Source organism: Hemiscyllium ocellatum, chromosome 15 (assembly GCF_020745735.1).
Source record: "Hemiscyllium ocellatum isolate sHemOce1 chromosome 15, sHemOce1.pat.X.cur, whole genome shotgun sequence".
In the NCBI taxonomy this organism is placed as follows: domain Eukaryota; kingdom Metazoa; phylum Chordata; class Chondrichthyes; order Orectolobiformes; family Hemiscylliidae; genus Hemiscyllium; species Hemiscyllium ocellatum.
The window spans coordinates 55,967,282-55,991,804 of record NC_083415.1 but is presented as its reverse complement, the minus strand read 5'-3'; the positions used below and the strand labels follow the sequence as shown (position 1 = coordinate 55,991,804).

General features: G+C 43.0%; 1 protein-coding gene across 2 annotated transcripts in view; it reads left to right on the top strand.

Annotated features, from left to right (window-relative positions):
• Window positions 1-24,302, top strand: part of LOC132822794 (microtubule-associated proteins 1A/1B light chain 3A) — a 38,120-nt gene extending 13,818 nt beyond the window's left edge. For both annotated transcript variants that reach the window (XM_060836146.1, XM_060836145.1), the window contains exon 4: window positions 23,149-24,302. In XM_060836146.1, the coding sequence (XP_060692129.1) occupies window positions 23,149-23,311 (163 nt within the window). In that variant the 3' untranslated portion in view covers window positions 23,312-24,302. The remainder of the gene's footprint in view (window positions 1-23,148) is intronic.
• The last annotated feature ends 221 nt before the right edge of the window (window positions 24,303-24,523 follow it).

Here is a 24,523-nt window from a genome sequence, read left to right as displayed (position 1 = left end):
TCCAGGATAACATTTCTATTTAAATTAAATTTAACATCTGTCCTTTTTGCTGACCACCTGTTTTCTATTTCGACTGTTTCAAACTCGGCTCTTTGAGTGGGCCCTGTAGATCGACATATGTTATCTTAAATATCTGGGTTCACAGAATGTTGCATCAGAAGAATGGTTTAATTTGATCTGCAGTCATCTGTTCAACTCTTTTTGTGTGTGTGTGTGTGTGTGTGTGTGTGTGTGTGTGTGTGTGTGTTTGGGGGGCGGGGGGGCGGTATTGGGGGGGAGTAAGGTGTCCAAATCTGAAGGGAAGGCAAGAGGAAAGAAGGGAGAAAATGCCACGAATTCAGAGGACACAAAATCAACATGTGACTGATGTTCAATTCTTCGAGTGGCACTTTTGTCCCTAAGTGACTGTCAGCATTGGCCTTGATAACAATGCCTTATGAGGCTCATTAGATTCAGCTGTTAAACTCTGGTGTACTAATCCCTGCATAGGTGTGTACGCTGTTCTCGGTTCATTGAAGCAGTGCGGTTGTTTTCAAGCATGGTAAGTGCTCAAACCAAAAAGGGTTTGAAACAGTCCTGATCTCCATCTGGATTAGGTGTTAGGTTCTGTTCTCTGAAGAATTTCCTTTATATTTATTAATTTAGTCCCTAGTCAAATCACCAACCCAAATTCATAGGACCTTTTTAATTTGTGCTCAGAGTCGAGTCATGCAGTTATTTGGTTTTGATTGATCTTTTGTAAAGAAATGATGGCACAATTATTAACTAGAGAATCATTTGTCCTCCATGTAAACAGAGCAAGTGTTTTTGTTGTTAATGTATAAGCTTGCTCTTGAATCAAGACCGAAAACAGTACAAGACCAACTTGCCTGAGTTTCCCATTTCAACTGAATCATTTTGTTCTTAAATGTTATCCAAATTTTAAAAAGATTGTAAATATAAAATTATTAACGTTAATAGTCAGATGGATTTGGTTGCTCTTGTTCAGAAATCACAGGAATTTCATATGTAGGTACAGTGTGCAGTTTGGAAGGCAAGTGATCTGTTGGCCTTTACAGCAAAGGGGTTGGCTTATTACAGTAAGGAAGTCTCAACGCAATTGATGAGAGTAGTATGTACAGTTTTGGTCTCATTATCCAAGCAAGCCTGAGAGAGATTGCAGTGCATTGATTCCTGAGATGAGGGGGTTGTCTGAAAGGAGATATTGAGTCGAATGCACCTCTGCTTTCTGGTATTTAGAAGAATGAGAGGTCATCTAATTGAACATAACAATTTTTCAAAGGGCTCGATAGGGTGGATGTTGAGAAGCTGTTTTCTGTGGCTGGAAAATTTAACATTTAGGCATCTAAATCAGTTTAGGGCCAAGACTTGGTGGGTTCTCTATCTTTTGGAAGTTTATACACCATGGAGCTATAGTTGCTCATTAAATTAATGAAGGCTAACTGAATGAAGGTCTAGGACAAACTAGTGGAAATGAGGAGGGTGATCAGCCATGATCTTAAATGGTTGGAGGAGGAGTATGGACCAATCTTGTGTCCTATTTCTTATATTCAGACTACACATTTTAAATTTCCCAGCTTCCTTGTTGCCATGTATAATTTTCCTTCTCTCCCTTTTAAAGACTCAGTTCTACAGTGGATGTTAATCGGTGCTGTCAAATTTTCAGATTGTTGGCGTTTTCCTTGCGGTTTGGGAATTGAAAAGCAGATAAGTTATGGGAAGCGTGTACGAAACCCTGATTACAACACACTATGGTACAGTGTACACACCTCGAGTTTTACAGCACAGAAATGGACCCTTCAGTCTGTCTAGTCTATGCAGACCAAATATCCTAAATTAATCTAGCCCATATTTGCTGCCAGCATTTGGCCCATATCCCTCTAAACCCTATTTTTGTATTGTGTAAAGAATTTCAAGGCGGTGGAGAAGAGACTGGTAATGTTTATGTGGATGATACCAGATCTGGTAGAAGTTATACCACAAACAGGTTATGGCTCTTTCTAGACAAGAGAGGGAGGGCTAATGGAGATTCTGAAAGGAATTTGCTATGGCGTACATCAGAGAGGATTGGCTGAGTTTTACAGAAGCTTTATTGGGATGATGGTGTGGAGTGGAATAGAATTGTACGATGCTGTCCCATCTCCAGGTACGTTTCCTTCTGCAAATCTGCAATCTGCTCCATTGAGATGGGCAACCCATTGAAACCTCACTCAGTGACCACTTTCTGAACCTGTCTGCTTTTTACTGACCGTCCCAAAACCCACCCCTGAGTTCAGAGGCCAGCAGCTGCTTGGAGGTGACTAGTGACAGGTCAGAGAGGGTCTTCAATATCTTCTCTTGTGGACGCAATGAACGATCCACCATTGTAAACAGGTGGCAATTCTGGCTAAAACCATTCTTGTGGAATGTTTGATTTCCCAAATGACTGTGGGCTACTTTTAATTGTAAATATTCAGCTGGCCTTAGAGATGTGCATTTGGAGACATGCTCAGCTCTCTGTCCCAGGTGGTCCCACCTCATTGGGTGGAGCTGCTGGCCAGTCTGAGGTTTAGGTCCCCGTATTATGCCTGTCCCCTGGAGTGTTTAACATGGAACACAAGGGACAAAGTAATAAAATGAAAGTCGCTGGTTCGGATCAGGACAGGGAAGGGGGAAGGGAACTCGGGAATAAGTAGAAAGGGGGGGAATGGAGTTGAGGGAAAGGTAGGTGGGATGGTAATTGGTCAGTGGGAAGGGTGGACCACTTCATATCCTGCAGATCAGAGCTGAAAATGTGTTCCTCGAAAAGTGCAGCAGGTCAGACAGCATCCAAGGAAAAGGAGATTCAACGTTTCGGGCATAAGCCCTGAAGAAGGGATTATGCCCGAAACGTTGAATTTCCTTTTCCTTGGATGCTGCCTGACCTGCTGTGCTTTTCCAGCAACACATTTTCAGCACTACTCTTTATGAACAAACATAACACTTATACCCACAGGTCGGTTCAAGATTGTTGGATTGTGCTTCCTGTGCTTGTTTTGTTTATACCTAAACAGCAGCGCTGAGGGTTACTGTACCAGATCTACAAAGGCCTAAAATTTAGATGTTATGACATACTACTACAGCAGATGGGACTGTTGGTCCAGAGGTAGGGGCACTACCATTATGCTACCAAGCCCTTAGTTTAAGATTTACCTCAGCATTGATAATTACCAACCTCAGTGTTATCAATGACCTTTCCTTCATTATACATTTCATTGCGGGGATGTTCATTGACATCATGACAATCACAGAATTTCTGCTAACATCCAGATCATTCAAAAATGAAATGCACCATAATATAGTGGCAAGGATGGGGGTTTTCTGGTAACTACCAGGTGTACATTTTTCATTCAAAGACTGAAAGAACTGCAAATGCTAGAAATCTGAAACACAAACAGAAATCGCTGGAACATCTCAGCAGGTCTGCCAGCATCTGTGGAGAGAAATCAGAGATAACGGTTTGGGTGCAGGGACCCTTCCTCAAACGTTATGAAGAAGGGTCGCTGGACCCAAAACATTGACTCTGATTTCTCTCCTCAGATGCTGCCAGACCTGCGAACATTTTAATTTAACATTTTGCAGTTAACTTTAACATTGATGAAACTGCAGATTAGCTGACAGAAACAGAGATAATTAACTGAATAGGTGCTAATTACTGTGAACAAAGAGCTGGGCTGTACACCTGTAATTTAGGTGTGGCTCAAAAATGTATGTAAATAAAAATAAACTGTATCTGCTGACTCTATCACAAATGAAGGATAAAATTGGCAATTTTGTGCAGTAGACGAGAAAGGTACTGCTTTTTGTAGTGGTATTTAATGGTTGTGTATGTTTGAGACCATGTTTAAAATTGTGTGGCCAAAAAATATTACTAGAAATTGAAAGTTGGATTGGAGTTTGTGGATGGTGAAGCTGTATTTGTTTGGAATGAATGCTACTTTTGGTCGATGTCTCTATATTGAGTCTTTCCAGCTCAGAATGCAGACTGTGACACACAAAGATGTCCATGCAATTCTAGCATTTCCACCCACCCCCTGTAAACTTGAAATATGAAAGTTACTAAGATTATAGATTTTGGCCAAGCTAACTTCAGTAGAATACAATGGCAAATGTTCGCAGGGAAGTGTATAATGACAGAGCAGCATGGAAAATATGACCCAGAACCAGATTATACGCTGTGATGTAAGTGTTTGTTTTTCCAAAAAAAACCCTGCCATGGATGTCTAAAGACCTAAGTGAAAACTTAAAACAAAATTAAAAGAAACCAAACAAAAATCTTTGCAAAGAGCAAAGGGCCATAATGCAGGCAATAAGAATTACCATCCGGAGAATGAGAAGATTTCAAACTCAGCACCAAAGTATTTTAGAAAATAACCTAAAGAAGGCTTCACTAGTGTCATAGGGGGAGGTGGGTACTGCAGATGCTGGAGCTTAGAGTGGTGCTGGAAAAGCACAGCAGGTCAGGCAGCATCCGAGGAGAAGGAAATTTTGACGTTTCGGGCAAAATTTCTGATGAAGGGCTTTTGTCCAAAACGTCTATTTTCCTGCTCCTGGTTGCTGTCTGACCTGCTGTGCTTTTCCAGCATCACTCTAATCTTCACTAGGATGATCCCCAGTTTGGAGGGAATATCTTATCAGCAAATGTTAAACAGGTCGGGACTCTACTCTCTGGAACTTAGAGCGCGGAGCGATTGAAAGGGCTTGATTGTGTAAAGTGCTGAGAGATGTTTCCCTTCGTAGGAGAGTTTAGGACCAGAAGACTTGTTTCGGAATAAAGGGGCAATAATTTAAGGCTGAGATGAGGAGGAACCTCTTCTTTGGGTGAGACCCTCTGGAATTTCTTGCCACAGATTGGTGGGGGCAAAGTCCTTGTGGCTATTTAAGGCTGAGATAGATTCTTGGTCAGGGGTTATAGGGAAAAGGCAGGAAAGTGAATGTGAGGATTATTGGGGTCGAGAGTATAGTGCTGGGAAAGCACAGCAGGTCAGGCAGCATCCGAGGACCTGGAGAATCGATGTTTTGGCAAAAGCCCTTCATAAGGAATGAGGCTGTGAGCCGAGGGCATGGTGAGTTAATTGGGAGGTGAGGTGTGGTTGTGGGGGGAAGGTAGCTGAGCGTGCAATAGGTGGATGGAGGTGGGGGGGTAATGGTGATAGGTCAGAGAGGAGGGTGGAATGGATAGGTTGGAAGGAAGATGGACAAGTCGTGAGGACGATGCTGAGCTGGAAGGTTGGAACTGGGGTAAGGTTGGGATGAGGGGAAATGAGGAAACTGGGGAAATCCACATTGATGCCGTGGCTCTGGAGGGTCCCAGGGCGGAAGGTGAGGCGTTCTTCCTCCAGGCATTGAGTGGTTAGGGAGTGGCGATGGAGGAGGCTCCTGCATGTCCTTGGTGGAGTGGGAGGGGGAGTTGAAGTGTTCCACCACAGGGCGGTGGGGTTGGTTGGTGCGGGTGTCCCGGAGATGTTCTGTGAAGCATTCTGCAAGTAGGCATCCTGTTTCCCCAATGTAGGGGATACTGCATCAAGTATTGGGTCAAGCATGATCTCACTGGCAGAGCAGGCTCAAGGGGATGAATGGCCTGCTCCAGTTCCTATTTCTCATGGTCTTAAAGGAGGTTGTTCAGGAGTAACGTGGACCCCTTGAAAACTGCTCAGTTATGTTGTCAACAAAAAAAAACAGAAGTGGTAGAGAAGTTGAATATTTACTTGTCTCTATTTACTGCAGAGAAAGAGTCCAGCACATCAGAAATTTGAAGGAAATTAATATTGAATCAGGACTGGGATCCAACAGGATGTTCATATAAGCAAAATAACAGTAATGGAGCAAATAATGGCTTTTCAAACTCCCCCTGTAGTTTTGGTGGAAGTAGGTGAGAATGTTGCAGATGCCCTAAGTCTAGCCTTCTCAAGGCATTTTCATTCCAGACCGATCCCTTTATATTGGGAAGCCGTGCATATCGCTCTAATGATTCTTAGAACGGTGAGAGAGAGAGAAATTAAGGAATTTCTAGATGAGGTTGAGCTCTCAGACTCTCCCTCTAACAGCTCGGTGTGGGTTACTTGCGTCACAAGAATTGCAGTTACCTTCTCTTAATCATCTCCAAGGGCAATCTGGGATGAGCTGAAAAAAAAAGTTGCCTCAGGCCGTGATGTCGTGAATGAAAATAAAAAAAAGACAGGTCCTGCCCTCATATCCCCAGAAAACAAACGTATCCTCTGTGGTTCACTTTCTGGTGCATTCACCAGACAGGGAGGATGTTCAATACAATAACTTCTTTGGCAGAGGATTGCCATTAACTAATTATCCTAAAGAGGCTGTTACCAGGTAGCAATATTGAAATAAATACAAAATGCTGGAGAAACTCCGCAGGTCTGGCAGGATGTGTGGAGAGAGACAGAATTGACGTTTTGAGTCCAGTGACCCTTCTTCACAACCGAAATAGAAACATTAACTCTGTCTCTTGCCACAGATGCTGCCAGACCCATTGAGTTCCTCCAGCATTTTCTGTTTGTTTCAGATATACACATTCACAGAGTATTGCTTCTTTCACAATTAGCCAATATCTGCTGCGTTACAGTGTCAGGGACTCTGGTTCGATCCCACCCTTGGGTGACTCTCTGTCCGTGTGGAATTGGCACATTCTTCCCATGACTATGTGGGTTTCCTCCGGGTGTTCCAATTTCCTTCCACAGACAGTCCAAAGATGAGCAGATTAGCTGGATTGGCCATGCCGTATTACCCCATAGTCTGCACGCAATGTGGGTTAGCCATGGTAAACGTGGAGTTATGGGGACCTGGGTCTGGGTGGGTTGCTCTTCAAAAGATCAGTGCAGACTCGATGGGCCAGATGGCCTCCTTCTGCACTGTGGGAACTCTGAATTTAATTTCCCTTCGAAAGATTCAGAACAATAGAGTAATGGAGACTTATGCAGCCCTCTTTAATTGTATCCTGGCAGTCTTCCTTATGGTACATTCTCAGATTAGGAAACTCAGTATCATAGAATCCCTACAGTGTGGAAACAGGCCCTTCGGCCCAACAGGTCCACACCGACCCTCCAAAGAGTAACCCACCCAAATCCATTCCCCTAACCTATTACTCTACATTCACCCCTGACTAATGCACCTAACCTACACATCCCTGAACACTATGAGCAATTTAGCTTTGCCAATCCACCGAACCTGAACCTCTTTGGACTGTGGGAGGAAACCGGAGCACCTGAAGGGGGACCTGGCCCGTGGCTGGAATTGAACCTATGTCCCTGGTGCAGTAAGGCATCAGAGTTGATGTTTCTGGTCCCAGTGACCCCACCCCTTCTGTCCTTAAACAAAAGTGACATATCACTTCCGGGTCTTTGCCACATGAATCACCATCTGTGCATTAGCTGCTAATGTAGTATTAATCCAAGGCCTAAATTCAGGCATCTGTTGTTACAGGAAATGCTCACTGTATCCACACTTCATTTCACAGAAGAGGTATAAAGAAGTTTAACCCTTAAACACGTTGCCACAAGCTATAAACTTTTTTATTTTCAGGCCTGCTAATAGTTTTATCCTGGAAATGGCATGGGGAAGTGATTGAGGTTAAAAGAAAGGGTGTGGAATTATTGATCGAGTTTAACACTTTTTTTAGTTATTTTATTTGCTGAATACATTTGCCCGAGATCTGAAGCCCACAAAGCGGGAGACTTATTGAATTATGAGCAGGCCATTAAGAGGTGAAGCATTTCTCTACGGAATTCTTATGGAATTTTCTCCCAGAAAGCTGTTGAGGGGATTCAATGGAAACATTTTTGAAAAATCTACCTAACATGGTAGACTTCTCCCTCCAAGCTCCAGGCTGCTTCAGTAACATGGCTCCTTCATAACCAAGCCCTTTCTTTGCACAAACACTTACACTGCTTGTTGTGAAGCCTCTGCATGTCGATCAGCCCGTGAGAAAACACCATCTGCAGTTTGACCTGTTGTTGTTATCACTTTTGAGAGGTTGTATAGAATCCCTATAGTACAGAAACAGGCCATTTGACCCGACAAGCCCACACCAACCGTCCAAAGAGTAACCCACCCAGACCCATTCCCCTATTGTATTACTCAACATTTCCCCTTACTAATGCACCTAACCTGCACATCCCTGAGCACTGTGGATAATTTAACATGGCCAATCCACCTAACCTGCACATCTTTGGACTGAGAGGGGGAACCAAAGCGCCTGGAGGCAACCTATACAGACACTGGGAGAATGTGCAAATTCCAGCCCGAGGCAAGAATTGAACCCAGGTCCCTGGCACTGTGAGGCAACAGTGCTAATCACTGAGCTACCATGTCGCACCTGGTCTGACGAGGTGAACAAGCCCATCTGAATGAGGCAACCGGACTGCAAGTAAGCGTGTCCAGTTGGGCAAGTGATATTATCGCTGGACCATTATTCCAGAAACTCAGCTAATACTCTGGGCACCTGGGTTTAAATCCTGCCATAGTAGGTGGTGGAATCCGAATTCAATAAAGAATCTGGAATTAAGAGTCTAATGATGACAACATTGATTGTCAGGAAGGCCCATTTGGTTCACTAATGTCTATTGGGGAAGGAAATCTGTCTTCCTTACGTGGTCTGGCCTACGTGTGAAAATGTGGTTGAATTAGGAATGAGCAATAAACGTTGGCCTAGCCAGTGATCCCACATCCCAAGGCTAAATTTAAAAAAAAACACGGAGCTGCACTCTAAAGGTGCTATGGAATCAACAAGATTTCGATCAGATGGCCTAATGGGCCAAGGAGTGGCAGAGGGAGTTTAATTTTGGTAAATGCAAGGTGCTTCATTTTGGAAAAGTGAATCAGGGCAGGATTCATGCACTTAATGATAAGGTCCTGGGGAGTGTTACTGAACAAAGAGACCTTGGAGTGCAGGTTCATGGTTTCTAGTAGTTGAGGTAATGAAGGCATTTGGTTTGCTTTCCTTTATTGGTCAGAGCGTTGCACGTAGGAGTTGGGAGGTCATATTGCAGGTGTCCAGGACATTGGTTAGGCCATTTTTGAAATGCTGCGTTCAATTCTAGGTCTCCCTCTATCGGAAGTATATTATTAAACTAGAAAGAGTTCTGAGAAGATTTACAAAGATGTTGCCAGGGTTGGAGTGTTTGAGCTATAGGGAGAGGCTGAATATGCTGGGACTGTTTTCCCTTGAGCATCTGAGGCGGAGGGGTCACCTTGGAGAGATTTATAAAATCCTGCAGCGCATGGACGGGGTGAATAGCCCAGGTATTTTTCCTGGGGTGTGGGAGTCAAAACCAGAAGGCATAGATTTAAGGTGAGTAGGAAAATATTTAAAAGGGATCTGGGGGGAACCTTTTCAAGCAGAGGGTGGTGTGTGTATGGAATGACTGTGGAGGCAGATACAATGACATTTATGACTATTTTATGTTGAAAGATTGGAGCGACTGGGCTTGTATATCCTTGAGTTTAGAAGACTGAGAGGGGATCTGATTGAGACGTATAAGATTATTAAAGGATTGGACACTCTGGCAGCAGGAAACATGTTTCCGCTGATGGGTGAGTGCCGAACCAGAGGACACAGCTTCAAAGGGGTAGGCCATTTAGGACAGAGATGAGGAGAAACTTCTTCACCCAGAGAGTGGTGGCTGTGTGGAATGCTCTGCCCCAGAGGGCAGTGGAGGCCCAGTCTCTGGATTCATTTATGAAAGAGTTGGATAGAGCTCTCGAGGGTAGTGGAATCAAGGGTTATGGAGATAAGGCAGGAAGAGGATACTGATTGAGGATGATCAGCCATGATCATAATGAATGGTGATGCAGGCTCGAAGGGCAGAATGGCCTACTCCTGCACCTATTGTCTATGAGCATCTGGATGGGTTTATGAATAGGAAGGGGTTAGAGGGATCTGGGCCAAGTCCTGGCAAATGGGACTAGGTTAATTTGGGAGATCTGGTCAGCTTGGGCTAATTGAACATGGACACAGATCTGTTTCCGTGCTGTATAACCCTGACTCCAAGAGTATATCTCTAAGAGTGATCAGGATGATGAGCAGAGGCTGAGGTGGGGTTCATGTCTCCAGAACATTATTGGAAATATGTGAGTGGGCTTCTGGTGTGTCTTTGGTACCCAGCTGCCATCTAACATTATTAAGTGTAACTTAAGACAACATTCCCATCCCCAAGGCTTATTCACCAAGTATTGTCCCTGAATAGATGAATGTGTCTCAATACAGTTTGCTGACTCCGACATGCTGCAAACCACAAGAGCAACAGTAATCTAAGCCTGAAGGTTATGTTACTACCTTGCAATGCATGGTTGAAGCCAGCAATTATTTATGAGCTCAGAGTACCTCTCTCTCAGGATGGTCCAGGAGTACGATGTCTACTGTTCCCCACATTCCTGTTCTAACCTTGAAATGGGACCAGTCCATCTGATGAAGTGATGCAGCAAACGTCCTGAAACAATGGACCATGTGAGTGACTCAAATCATAGATTCCTGTAAATTTACACCTGGCCATTCTCGGGAGGGACCTCGACCAAGGAAAAGACTTTGGCTATTCACGTCATCCATGCCCCTCATGATGTTATAAATCTCTACAAGGTTACCCCTTAGCCTCCGATGCTCCAGGGAAAATAGTCCCAGCATATTCAGCCTCTCCCTATAGCTTAAACACTCCAACCCTGGCAACCCAACATGGTGGATGACATGGTACCGCCCAACCTAATTCCGTATTTCAGCACTTGGTCACACCAGTATTTATTTGCCATTCTAGGGCAAATGTAGGTAAGGATAGCTAAAAGCTATCTTGATCCTTAAAGGACATTTGTGAACCAGATGGATATTTATAACAAGCATTATTAGACTCTTAATTCCAAATTATATTGGATTCAAATTTCACCATTTTGCCATAGTGGGATTTGAACCCATTTCTCTTGGACATTAAACTGGGATTCTGGATTACTATTCCAGCAACAATAACACAGGCACAGTGGCTCAGTGGTTAGCACTGCTGCCTCACAGTGCCAGAGTTCCAGGTTCGGTTCCAGTCTTGGGTGACTGTCTGTGTGCAGTTTGCCCTTTCTCCCTATGTCTGCGTGGGTTTTCTCCGGGTGCTCTGGTTTCCTCCCACAGTCCAAAGATGTGCAAGTCAGGTGAATTGCCTGTGCTAAATTGTCCATAGTTATTAGGTGCATTAGTCGGGGGTGGGTTACTCTTCGGAGGGTCGGTGTGGACTTGATGGACCGAAGGGCCTGTTTCCACACTGCAGGGAATCTAATCTAAAAACCCTAAGCCTCCCCAGCATTTATGGTGGTTCATGTTTACATCCAAGTTTTGAAAAAGGATCACTGGACCCAAAATGTTAACTCTTACTTTTTCTCAAAAGATACTGTCAGACTGCTGAGATTTTCATTTCCATGTTTTATTTTTTAAAAAGCGATTCTAATGCCCTTTTCAGGCAGTGGGTTCTAGGTGTCCTGTTCTAAGCAAGAAAAATCTATCTCTCAAATTCTCCACCAGATCTCCGATCTCTTGTCCTGAATTCATAGGGGATTAGGGCCCTTCTATATACTCTCAGCGTAGACCCCTCATCAGGTTTTATACTTCAGTAAGATCATGGGACATGGGTGGCCACTGTCTGGACCAGTAGTTATAATCCGCTGCTGTTCCAAAGAAAACAATCATGGTCTATCCATTGTTTTATCCTTCTTTTTTTTTTTGAAGAAAAATCCATAAAGAAGAATTCTGATCAGTATGTGAACATCTCTATTAGTCTTTCATGGGATTATATTTCATGAGGTGATTTAACTGCTAGAGTGGAATTGCCAACTTTGGATTTGTATCTTCTTTTGATAAGGTCTCTAGAGTCAGTCCTGTATATAGAGTGGAGACAGGCCATTAGGCCCAAACTGGTTCATGCCAACCAAAATACTCATTCATGCTAACCCCCTGTATGTGAGAGAAGGAGCGTCAAGTGAGTTATAGTTTTCACTGCTCATGTGTGGACCCTTTTACCAGGCATGACAATTCCTGCTGTATGGCAGCTAGGCAGAAGGTTTCATTTAAATGTATTCATTCATGGTATATGGGCTTTGCAGGCTGGTCCAACAATTATTGTTCATCCCAAATTGCCCTTGAGTAGGTGATCTATCAAGTGTCAGTACACCCACAGTGCTGTTAGGAAAGAAGTTCCAGGATTTTGACCCCGCAATGGTGACTACAGTTCCAAGGCAGAATAGTGTGTGACTTTGCCAAGGATGTTTCCATGCATTTGCTGCCCTTGTCTGTGCAGCTGGTGGAGGTCACTGGGTTTGGAAACTGTAGTCAAAGGAGCCTTGGTGAGTGTTGTTTGTAGATAGTATTACCCTGCTGCTTCTGTGTGCACCAGAGGTGGAAGTAGTGAATGTTTTAAGGTGGTAGATGGGGTGTCCGTGTAATAGGCTGCTTTTTCCTGGATAGTGTTGAGTTTCTTGAGCGTTGTTGAAACTGACTAATCTGGGAAAGCGGGAAGATTGCATCACCTTCCTGACTTGTGCCTTGTGGATAGTGAGCAGACTTTGGAGGAATCAAGTGTGATTCTCAGCTTACAACCAGTGGAAAGGTGAATCATCACGCACCAAGCAATTCTCTTGTTTACTTTAATATTTCACACAGTTGCTCAATAGAAATTCTGAGTTATTGATGTATACAGAGGGGCTTCTTTTAAAAGAAATTTTAGCCTAGCCTCAGCAGATTGGTGTCTCTGCCAGCTTTGGCGATGGTGGGGAGATCTTACGAGGCTCACATGTTGTGCCTGGAGTTAATCCAAATGAACACATGTTCACAGTGCTGGTCACTAGATACTTGTTATTGATGGAAGAAACCTTCCTGCTGCAAGGAACAACTATTAACCCATTAGGAGCAGTGAAAAATGATGAAAATAACTGGAAAAAAAATTTTGGAACAGTTCTGTGGAAAGTTAAATAAATAAACGGGACGTGCATTTTAAGCCATTACTGCAAACAGTATTGTAGACTGATGTAGCAAGAGGAGGTGAGCTTTCTGCCCATCATATCTGTGCTAGGTATTTGGTCGAACTACCCAATTAATCCAGAGCTCTAAGTTTTTTTTTCATGATGCATTTAATCCAATTTTTCATGAAAACCATAAGTTACTTTGCATTCACCACCCGTATTAATGCAGTGCATTCTAGATTACTACAACTTGCTGTTTTGTTTTAAAGGAAATGTTTCCTCATGTTGCCCTTTTTCTTAGTTGCCTTTAAAAGAGTTGAATGTTGGTCATTGACCATTCTGTGATTGTAAATTAGTTGCCCTTGTTAACTGTATCTCTGCACAGTCTGGCTCCTTTCAAGCAGGTATTACGCACGGTTATATTTACACTTAAAGAAAAGGTCTTTGGACATAGTGAAATAAGTCAGCCAGACGTTTTAAAGAAAACCGAGGATTTGTTGCTGTACACCCTTTTTGATTACATCTTCTATCGAACACAGTAATGATTTTGAACACCTCCATTTTGTTTCCAAACCTTCCTCTTCAAAGAAGATGCTTGTGTATAAATAAACATAGCTAGTGACAAACTCATCTTGTCTAACCTATAGGTATTTTTAGTTGACTTGTTCAGACATGTTACAACACCTGTGGGGCAGGGGGACTTGAACCCAGAACTTCTGGCCTAGAGTTAGGGACATTACCACTCTGTCACAAAAGTCCAAAACCCTACTCATAGAATTGTAGTTATACAGCATGGATAGAGACCCATCAATCCTACTTGTCTGCACTGATCAGATACCCTACACTGATCCAGTGCATCTGGTATTCCCAGGCAGTCTCCATTCAGTTACTAATCAGGCCTGAAATTGGACAAAGAATGGCTGTAAGCAGTGTAATGTTTATATACTTAATATCCTGTTCTTTCAGTCCTCCCTTTCTGTAAAAGAGGAGAGACTGTCTCCACATACATTCAGTCTTTGATAAGTTGAACAGGAAACAGTATAAAATGTGAGCTGACAATTTGCTGCATTACTGAGTGTGTTGCACTGTCAGAGGTGCTATCTTTGGAAGAGACCGCCAACCAAGGTGCCAACTGCCCACTCCGGTGGGTGAGAGAGATCCCATGGCATTATTCTGAAGAAGAGCAGGAAGAGTGTTCTTGAAAAGTCAACGCCCTGAACCGTTAACTCCGTTCCTGTCTCTGCAGATGCTGCCAGACCTGCTGTGTAGTTCCAGTGCTCTGTGTTTTATAACAGGGAAGTCTCTTGCTAGTATTTGTGTTTTGATCAATATCACATTACGATTTACAGAAGTTTGCCACATGCATGTTATCATGTAGGAAGGAGAAGCCAACATGACAACACTTCAGAAGTACACTCCATGTAATGAAAGCACTTCCTAATATTACACAGACAACCAGGGCTATAAAAATGTAAATTTTGGATGGGAGGGGAGGGGTACTGCTGAAATCTTTTTCTCAAGCTTAGGCTGTGGAAATGTTCTTGATAGAATGCTATATGGCTGCAGAACGGTGTGGAAGCTCCTGTGCAAGTCCATGTTGTTGTTAAATACCATACTTTGCAATGCGGAAAACAAACTGGAAGACTATGCGATGGGGAAAAAAACTGGCCATGTGAAACAACTAAATGTTTTTGGGACCTATGGACATTCCCCTAACCGTATGCATTGCCAAGAAAATTCGGAATTTAATATTCATCCTTTCATTTCACTGCATTTTTGTGAACCAACTTTATGTAGGCCAGTCTTTTATATAAAAAAAACAGATACTGGCGTTTATCATAAAACTGTAAAACAGGGAAGTGCCATTGCAGTAGTAAATCTAGAAAAACCAGATTCATTCCTCCCATTGACCAGCCAGGTCATACCCCCTCTCTGTGTTCACCCATCCCTCCCTCACCACTCTGCCCCCTCCGCACCCAAAATCCACCCCCAACCCTTCCCTTTATCTCAGCCTCCTGCCAGTTTACCTACCAACTTAAATTCCTACACAGTGGTCTTTGATTCCTCCTCCTGGAGAGGAATTGGTGATAAAGAGAGAGAAGGTGCAGCACAGACCTACTAGAATACTGCTTAGTTTGAGGAAATATAGGCAAGAATGTGGAGCTGATTTTAATAAAACAGTGGATGACTTGAGAGAGAAGTTTAACATTAAGAAGGCATGGGATATGGTTGGGGAAGTCTAGAACAAATGGATAAAGAAGATTGAATTTAAAAGATTTGAGGACACAGCTGGAGGACATGTTTTGTGTCGAATAATCACAATTAAATTGTAATGAGAGCCAGGATAGGGATATTAATTAAGATCCATGAGGATAAACACAAACACATCCAGCATGACTGATTTCCATTTTATGATTTTTGCATGATATTTGTGTCAATGTTTTTAGTCAAAACATGCTGCAACAAGTTAACAATCTTAACATGTTATCCAGCATTGTATTTCGATCTTGTTAAATTGACCAGTTTATTTCTAAACGGAACTGTCATTGTGTAAAGGATTAGTAATTAAAAGTATATGTAGATATGCAAATCTTGTATTTCAGGACTGCCATGTATTGACTTGCCAATAAAAATGAAGTGTGGAAAAATCATTTTGTTTTCCCCGTCATGGATTAAAAGACTTCCATGCTAGCAAGCTTTTTAAAAAATTAAAGTGTAAACTTCCATGACTAAAATATTTTTATTTGCTCGCTGACAAAGTTGTGTAATGAGAAAAGCCTTTAGTGTTTGACATTTGGCTTGATCTCATTTCAGATCATTTCTTGGGTCTGTCATGTATCTTAACACTTGTATTAAATGTGAAATCTACACTTTTTACAGGTATAAATGGTCATGACTATTATATCAAGGATGAGAGCTGCTTTCTTCAAAATTCCTATTTGTTCTGTACAGTAATGGTTAAACCATCAGTAAATTAAGCCAATGATACATTGTAATCAGAGAATGGGATATGGTGTCAGGTGGACACGAATAAAGATATGTGATCATTTAATAGCTGAATCTTCTTGGCTAAACATAAAACCTTGAATTGCTATGCATGTTGTCAAATGTGTGTTTAGGCGTTGGAAAATGGGACAAAATAAAGTGATGCGGTTGTAATCTGGGAAGTTGTGGCTTGCCTTCAGTCAAGGGCAGTACTTTTAAAATTACATTAGCAAAATCCTAAAGATGCCAAATGATTTTTAATTGAACAGTAGATAATCTGTCATGATGCTTTGCTAGTAGAAATTGCACTGTACGGCAGTTGATTACAACCAAGTTTCTCTGGAAAACTTTGCAATAATTCTTTAATGGGCTCCAGTGTAATATTAAGGTTGTTTGAAAACTGTGTATCAGATTTTTTGAGAGATTATTTCTCATTAAATGCAAGAACAATCATTGAAGATTTTTGAATTTTTAAATTTGTTCATTCAATAATATTTCACTTCCTCAGTCTGAGGGTTATTAGGGAAAAAGCAAGGAAATGGAGTTGAAGATTGAGATCAGCCATGGTCTCATTGAACAGCGGAGCAGACTTGATGGGCTGAATGCCCTATTCTGATCCTACATCTTGCACACTAGACAACATAAATGGCATGATTATATTTCATGGGAGTGGAGGAGGGAGGGGGTGTAGGTTGAACAGAATTTCACAAGATATCATGGGGTTTCTTAATCATAAAAAGATATTTAAAACCTTGCTTTACAGTATCTGGGAATTGGTTTAGCTCAGTTGGCTGGATCATTGGTTTACAGAGTGATGCCAACAGCATGGGTTCAATTCCCATCACCAGTTCAAGGTTACCCTGAACAACTCTCCTGTTCAACCTCTTCCCTCCCCTGAGGTCTGGTGGCCTTCAGGTTACATCGCCACCAGTCGCTTCTCTCTCTAATGAGAGAGCACCCCCTATGGTCTGGTGATACAACAACAAACAGGAGATCCTGCACTGATTTCACACACTTTTTTTACCTGGATCAGTTGTCAGCAATGTCTGAGTCAGAATGTTTGGGTTTCTGTATCAAACCAGAAATCTGATGAAGGGCTTATGCCCGAAACGTCGACTGTCCTGCTCCTCGGATACTGCCTGACCAGCTGTGCTTTTCCAGCACCACACTCTTCGACTCTGATCTCCAGCGTCTGCAGTCCTCACTTTCTCCAAGCCTAAAATCTGACAGATTATAACAAAGTCCAGCACGTGCAGCCAAAATTGGATGGCACCAGTGAAACTGCACATAAATTGGAGCCTTTCTTCTCCTCCCACCATCGGCAATCCCCCCACCTCTGCTGTCACCACCACTACCACAGTCATGTTTGGGTTTACAACCCACTGTACTATTAGAGCAAACTCTGAAAAGGTGTTGGAAGTAAATGCAATAAAAGCTTCTTTCTTTGTTTTTATTTGAGGGATATGGGTGTTGGTGGCTAGGCCAGCATTTATTGCCCATCCCTAATTGCCCCTTGAGTTAGTGGTGAGCTGCTGCCTTGAACAGCTGGAGTCCATTTGGTTTGGGGTAGATTCACATTGCCATTAGGGACAGAATTCCAGGATTTTGACCCAGCAACACTGAAGTAACTGTGATATATTTACTAGTCAGAATGGTGAGTGGCTTGGAGGGGAACTTACAGATGGTGATGGATCCCACCTCTTTTGGGAAAGAATTGTGAATACACTTGGAACAGAAGTAATTGCAGGAGCATTGTTGGGGGGTGGGGAAGCTGGCACAGACTTGATGAGCTGAATGGCCATCTCCTGTGCTGTAATATTTCATTAAACTCTCCTCCAGTATTGTGCGCATAAAACTTAGTACAGCAGTGAGAACTAACCAGCATTTACTTATTTGAGTAGATAATTCCATTTGACAGCTTTTATAAAGTCTACTGTGTTCCTTTGCTAATGTCCTTATTACTTTTTACACAATGAAGTTTGGCAGGTGCAGCTAATGCTGCCATTTAATAGTGTTATCTCACTGCATCTCAGGATGAATATGAGGTAATTTCACAAACCCATTAACTGAAATTAAGTGAAAAAGGTTCCCATTTCTGTTGTTACAAGTTAATCCTTTCAGGTGAATGTAAAATATCCTGTGACACAGTTGTGAAGAAAGGCCAGGGAATTCTCCCCATTGTCCTGGTCACTATCAATGCCTCAACCAGTATCACTAAATATGGATTATTTGGCCTTTATCCCACAGGTATTGTGGGATGTTGCTGTGCACAAATCGAGTTTTATGTCTCCTTTAAAACTATACTTTTTTTAAAAAAATGTACTTTATCTTGAAGTTGTGAAAAGCACTCTACAAATGCCAGCTCTATCTTCTAAGCTTGATCCCTTGGTACACCTCGTTGAAATCTCTACATTAAAATGATAGTTACCTCGTCCACCTCAAAGGTAGATGTTCAGGCAATTACATCAAACCTCCCATGGTGTACATTCAAAGTTTTTGAGAATACATATTTGGCTAACACTTCAAAGCTACACTGCCAGAGGTATCTGTCTTCGAATAAGCTTGAAATCTTTAATGTGCATCATGGGAACGGGAAGAGGCCATTCAGTTCTTCAAATCTGTTCCACCATTCAAGGAGATCATGGCTGATTTGTGGCCATCCTAAAGGAACTTTGATGAAGTAGGTGGATAGCAAGGTCTATGGCAGCTTTATCTGGGAGAATAGTTTCTCGCTCTGATAATCAACCACCACAAGCAGCTATCTATTCTTCCTTTTTTTGAGATCTTGCCATGCACATTAACAGTACATTGAATTGCTCTGAAAATAAATAATTATTATACATTGTCAGGCTTGTAACATTTCTGACTGATGTGGTGAAGTGCAACAGCAAATACTGCTGGAAAGAGAGATTAGGTTTTTGTGTCTTACACTCATCAGGACAAATGCAAGAATACCGAATCTCAAACATTCCCAGTAATATATGCTGCAGGAGAAAAGTGCACTGATTAGTTGTTAAGTTGACTCTGGTTGGCCATGCTGTTGCCGTGGCAACATTAGGGCAAAATTATAGGCTCTCCAAGCCTTTGACTCCATGTCCCTCTTTTCAGCAACGTTCAATTTCCGTCCTACCAGACAACTCTTTTATATAAAAAAAATGTAAATCTTTTAATTCTGCTGTCTCACATATTAGTTCCTCTTGCAAATCTTTCATTTCTCACTTTTAAAGGTGGCTGATATTGAGTGGAAAAGGCTCAGGATTCAGTGAGGGCTGATGGACAACAATGCTATACCTGATCCCTGGTAACCGAATGTCACTTTTCCAATTGACTTTCCCCACATTACTTTTCTCACAGAAAACCCAAATCTTGAACAGAAATGGCAATATTATATCCACACATTTTCAGAAATAAATATTTAATAACAATAAATATCTGTAGTCTGGGACTTTAGCAATATTTAACAATCCTGAATATCATTTTTCTTTGTTTTTCTCTTGACGACTACATCTAGTGACTATCATCCGCTGACTAACATCCTGACAATATTTATTGATCTTTCAACATCTGATTTTCTGATCACTATTACTTTGCTACATATGGGAGTTGGCTGTGTAAATTAATTTGTAGCAAAACAGCTATTTGGGTAGAAGACTATTTGGAATGTTTTTGTGATGAAGCCTCCAGAAACATTTCCAAGCAGAACTGAGAACTCTGCATTGGCCCTTAAATTCAACACCAGGTGAAAACTTTTAACTCCAGTGGGCTGGTTGGATTGAGATCTCAGCCCCTGATGTCAAAGCAAAGTTTATTTTTGTGTCTGCCAGTCTCTGTCTGACTTTGCTAGGGTTTACCTATTTACTAGTAGAAGCAAAATACTGCAGGCGCTGGAAATCTGAAATAAAAGCCGAAAGTACTGGAGAGCCTTAGCATCTGCAGTGTGATCTCCTCCACTTTGAGATGAGATGCAGACCGGCCAGCCACTTTGCCGAATACCTATGTTCAGTCCGTAAAAATGGCCCCAAGCTCATCACTTCAGGGGATCTCCCACCCACAGCTTCCAACCTCATTGATTGGGAACCTTGCACTGCCTGTTTCTACCTCCTACTCCAGTCTGATTGCCCCAGCCGACCCATTGTCTCGGTCTGTTACTGCCCCACCGAACTCCTCTCCACATACCTTGATAATGTCCTATCCCCACTGGTCCAGGAACTCCCGACATACGTTCGGGATGCCATCCACCTGCTCCAAGACTTTTGTTTGCCTGGCCCCAATGCCTCATCTCCACCATGGACTCCCAATCCCTATATACCTCCATCTGCCATGATGTAGGCTTCCAGGCCCTCTGTTTCATCCTCTCCCAACGTTCCCACCAGTACCTTCCATTGATACACTCATTCATTTGCCTCAACTGGTCCTTAATTTCTCTATTGAATCCCCCCACTTCCTCCAGATGAAAGGGATAGCCCATGGAGAACCACATGGACCCCAGCTATACCTGTCTTTGTTGGTTACGTGGAACAGCCCATCTTCCGTAGTTACACCTGCACCATTCCCTACCTTTTCCTCTGTTACATTGATGACTGTATAGGCGCCACCTCGTGCTCCCACGAGGAGATTGAACAGTATATCAACTTCATCAATAGATTCCACCCTGAACTTAAGTTCACCTGGATCATCTCAGACACCTCCCTTCCCTTCCTGGACCTCTCCATCTCCATCAATGGTAACTGACTCAACATGGACATCTACAAATCCACCGACTCACAGCTACCTGGAATACACCTCCACCCACCCTGCCTTCTGCAAAAATGCTATCCCTTATTCCCAATTCTTCTGCCTCTGCCGCATCAGGAAGACCAGTTCCACCATCGAACACACCAGATGGCCTCCTTCTTTAAGACTGCAATTTCCCCTCCCACATGGTTGATGATGCTCTCCAATGCATCCCATCCACTTCCAGCATCTCTGCCCTTGAACCCCAACCCTCTAACCACAACAAGGACAGAACTCTCCGGTACTCACTTTCCACCTACTGACCTCCTTATAGTTGCATCATCCTCTGCCATTTCTGCCACCTACAAACGACCCCACCACTAGAGATATATTTCCATCCCCACCCCTATCCACTTTCTGTAAAGACCATTCCCTCCGCGACTCCTTTGACAAGTCCACACCACCCACCAACCTACCCTCCCCTTGCGGCACCTTTCCCAGCTACCACAGGAATTGCAAAACCTGTACCTACACCTCCCCAGCATCCCCCCCACCCCCACACCTCTGTCCAAGGCCCCAAAGGAGCCTTCCACTTCCATCAAAGTTTTACCTGCACTTCCTCACATGTAATTTACTGTATCCATTGCTCCCGATGCGGTCTCCTCCAAGTTGGGGGGACAGGACGCCTACTCGCAGAGCACTTCAGAGAACATCTCGGGGACACCCGCATCAACCAACCACACCGCCCTGTAGCCAAACACTTCAACCCCCCCCCCCACTCTGCCAAGGACATGCAGGTGTTGGGCCTTCTCCATCACTACTCCCTAACCACCCGACACCTGGAGGAAGAACACCTAATCTTCTGCCTTGGGCCCCTCCAACCCCACGGCATCAATGTGGATTTCACCAGTTTCCTCCTTTTCCCCTCCACCCCCACCTTCCTTCCAGCTCAACACCACCCTCATGACCTGTCCATCTTCCTTCCCATCTATCCACTCCACTCTTCTCTCTGACCTATCACCATTACCTCCACCTCTCTGTCTACCTTTGCACTCTCAGCTACCTCCTCCCCACCGAGGCTCCCAGCCTCATTCCTGGTGAAGGGCCTTTGCCTGAAACGTCGATTCTCCTGCTTCTCAGATGTTGCCTGGCCGGCTGTGCTTTTCCAGCACCACATTCTTGACCACAAGCTTCCAGTTACCTGCCACTTTGTGTTCCCTGGCCAACGCGTCTGTCTTGGGCTTGCTGCAGTGCTCCAGTGAAAAGGACTATAATTTGAGTACTTTTAAAGATACCTTTTATTCTTATTCTGGACTTTGAGTAAATCAAAACTTCCTATGCTCGATCTTTTTTTAAAACTCTTTCAATTTTGTAACGAACACAAAGTACCGAAGATGGTGGGCGGCACGGTGACACAGTGGTTAGCACTGCTGCCTCACAGTACCCGAGACCCGGGTTCAGTTCCCGACTCAGGCGACAGACTGTGTGGAGTTTGCACGTTCTCCCCGTGTCTGCGTGGGTTTCCTCCGGGTGCTCCGGTTTCCTCCCACAGTCCAAAGATGTGCGGGTCAGGTGAATTGGCCATACTAAATTGCCCATAGTGTTAGGTAAGGGGTAAATGTAGGGGTATGGGTGGGTTGCACTTCGGCAGGTCGGTGTGGACTTGTTGGGCCGAAGGGCCTGTTTCCACACTGTAAGTAATCTAATGGTGCCAAAGAGGTGACATTACAAACTTTTCACTGCACTCACGTGACAATAAAGGCTGTTCTATTCTATTCCTTGGGGGTTAGGGGAAAGGAGTGAGTATATTGATGGACATGAAGCCCAGAGAAAGAGAGACAAATATAGTTAGACAGTCAAAAGTTGAAGGGTTTATTCTTGAAGTGTCAATTCTCCTGCTCCTTGGATGCTGCCTGACTGGCTCTGCTTTTCCAGCACCACACTTTTTGACTATAGATAATAGTAAGCCATCAATTTACTCATTTCTTTCCCCAGCTGGATCATACTTTTTCTAGCTACGAAGAGGAGTCACTGGACTCAACACTGTTTTCTCTCTACAGAAATTGCCAGACCTGCTGACTCTCTCCAGCAACTTCTGTTTTAGAATAGAACAGCTTTATTGTCACGTGAGTGCAGCAGTGAAAAGTTTGTAATGTCACCTTTTTAGTGCCGTCTGAGGTACTTCATCTGTTTGAATTGAAAGAGTTTAAAAAAAAAGGTCTAATATGGGAATACAAAGTTTTGACTTATTCAAAATCCAGAATAAGAGGCATCTTTAAATTATTGTCCTTTTCACTGAGTCCGTGCCCCCGGGGCTTCAGAACATGAGGGGTCGCTGCTCCATGTGCTGGCCTCCAGGATTAGTCCTTCGGGAGACGATGTTTTTATTTGACAATTTTCTTTTTGGAGTAGATCCCTCAGATTTAATAACTGTTGCTTCTCTCCATTACCTCCCTCCCACCCCCCCTACCCCCCCCCAAAACCCACCCACAGGCGCAGACTCCAGCTGAACCCCAATCAAGCCTTCTTCCTGCTGGTCAACCAACGGAGCATGGTTAGCGTCTCGACCTCAATCTCGGAGATCTATGAGCAGGAGAAGGATGAAGATGGCTTCCTCTACATGGTATACGCCTCTCAGGAAACCTTTGGGTGCTGAAGGCCGCAGCAGCACCACCATCACTACGTTGAGGATCCCTGCACTTCGTTAACTGGTCAAGGATAGAGAGAAGAGAGAATTTCACTGTGTTTTTAAAAAACAAAACAAAAAAAAACCCAAACCACCAGGATTTCTATCCTGCATTCTGTCACTCACACATACTATGAACGCATGGTGTACCGGGGTCATGTAAAACATTGAACAATAGCCTTCTCTCACTTGTATCTATATGATTGGCAATTGTTTATTTGCTAGTTATTGGTCTTTTATCCCTTGTGTTTTTAATTTTCATTTTGTAATTAAAAAAAAGTGATTAATGCATGGTCCACCTACCGAAGCAATGAGGAGTTTCAAGGCCTTAGGATGACTGGTACTGAATGATGAGGATGGCCTTGTATGGAGAGACTGAGCTATATATTATAATCTATATATATATAAAATCTATATATATATATATAAATGTACCAATGACTTTAAGTGTGATTTTAAGTGCATATCGAATTTCGGTGCTACAAGTCAATAACTAGGGAGGGGAGAAGACTGGGGGTGGGGGGGGAAGAATTGGAAAAGTGGGAGGAGGAAAGCAACTTAGAACTGTGTAAAATGTTCTTTCCTGGTTTTCATGATCAGCTATTGTAGATAGAATTTGCTTTTAATGCACTTTACAAACAGCACGGGTGTTTAGGAAAACCCTAGTACTGTCACATTGTAGCATATTCAGAGGTAGAATGTTAATGTAGGTGGCTGGATCCTGTTTTTTTTGGTGACAATTCTAATTATGTGTGCGTGTTGCTATCTGATTACTTTGGCTATTATTTTAGTTTTGGTCATCAGTTCTGTGTAGTTATGGCACCTGTTTAATGTGTGATAAAAAGGGAATGGCATTCACGGAAATTCTCATAATCGTTGATTTTTTTAATTTCTTCTTTTTGAACAAAACTTGCATAATTTACAAAAAAAGTCCAATACAAAAGTTATGATTTAAACAGGCCCATGTCTCCTTAATGCATTTTGTATTTTCAACATTTGGTTTGTCTTTGAGTTGTGAAACCCAGAACAGCCTGTTGAGAGTGGGGTTCCCAAATGGAATATGTACCTGAACTGCACCATCCAGTGTGTATCTGGCTTTGATCTTTGATCGCAGCTCATTTTGAGGATCTCTACTGGGGTGGGGGAGTGTTGGGTACATTTAGATTGGGAAAAGGTGTTACA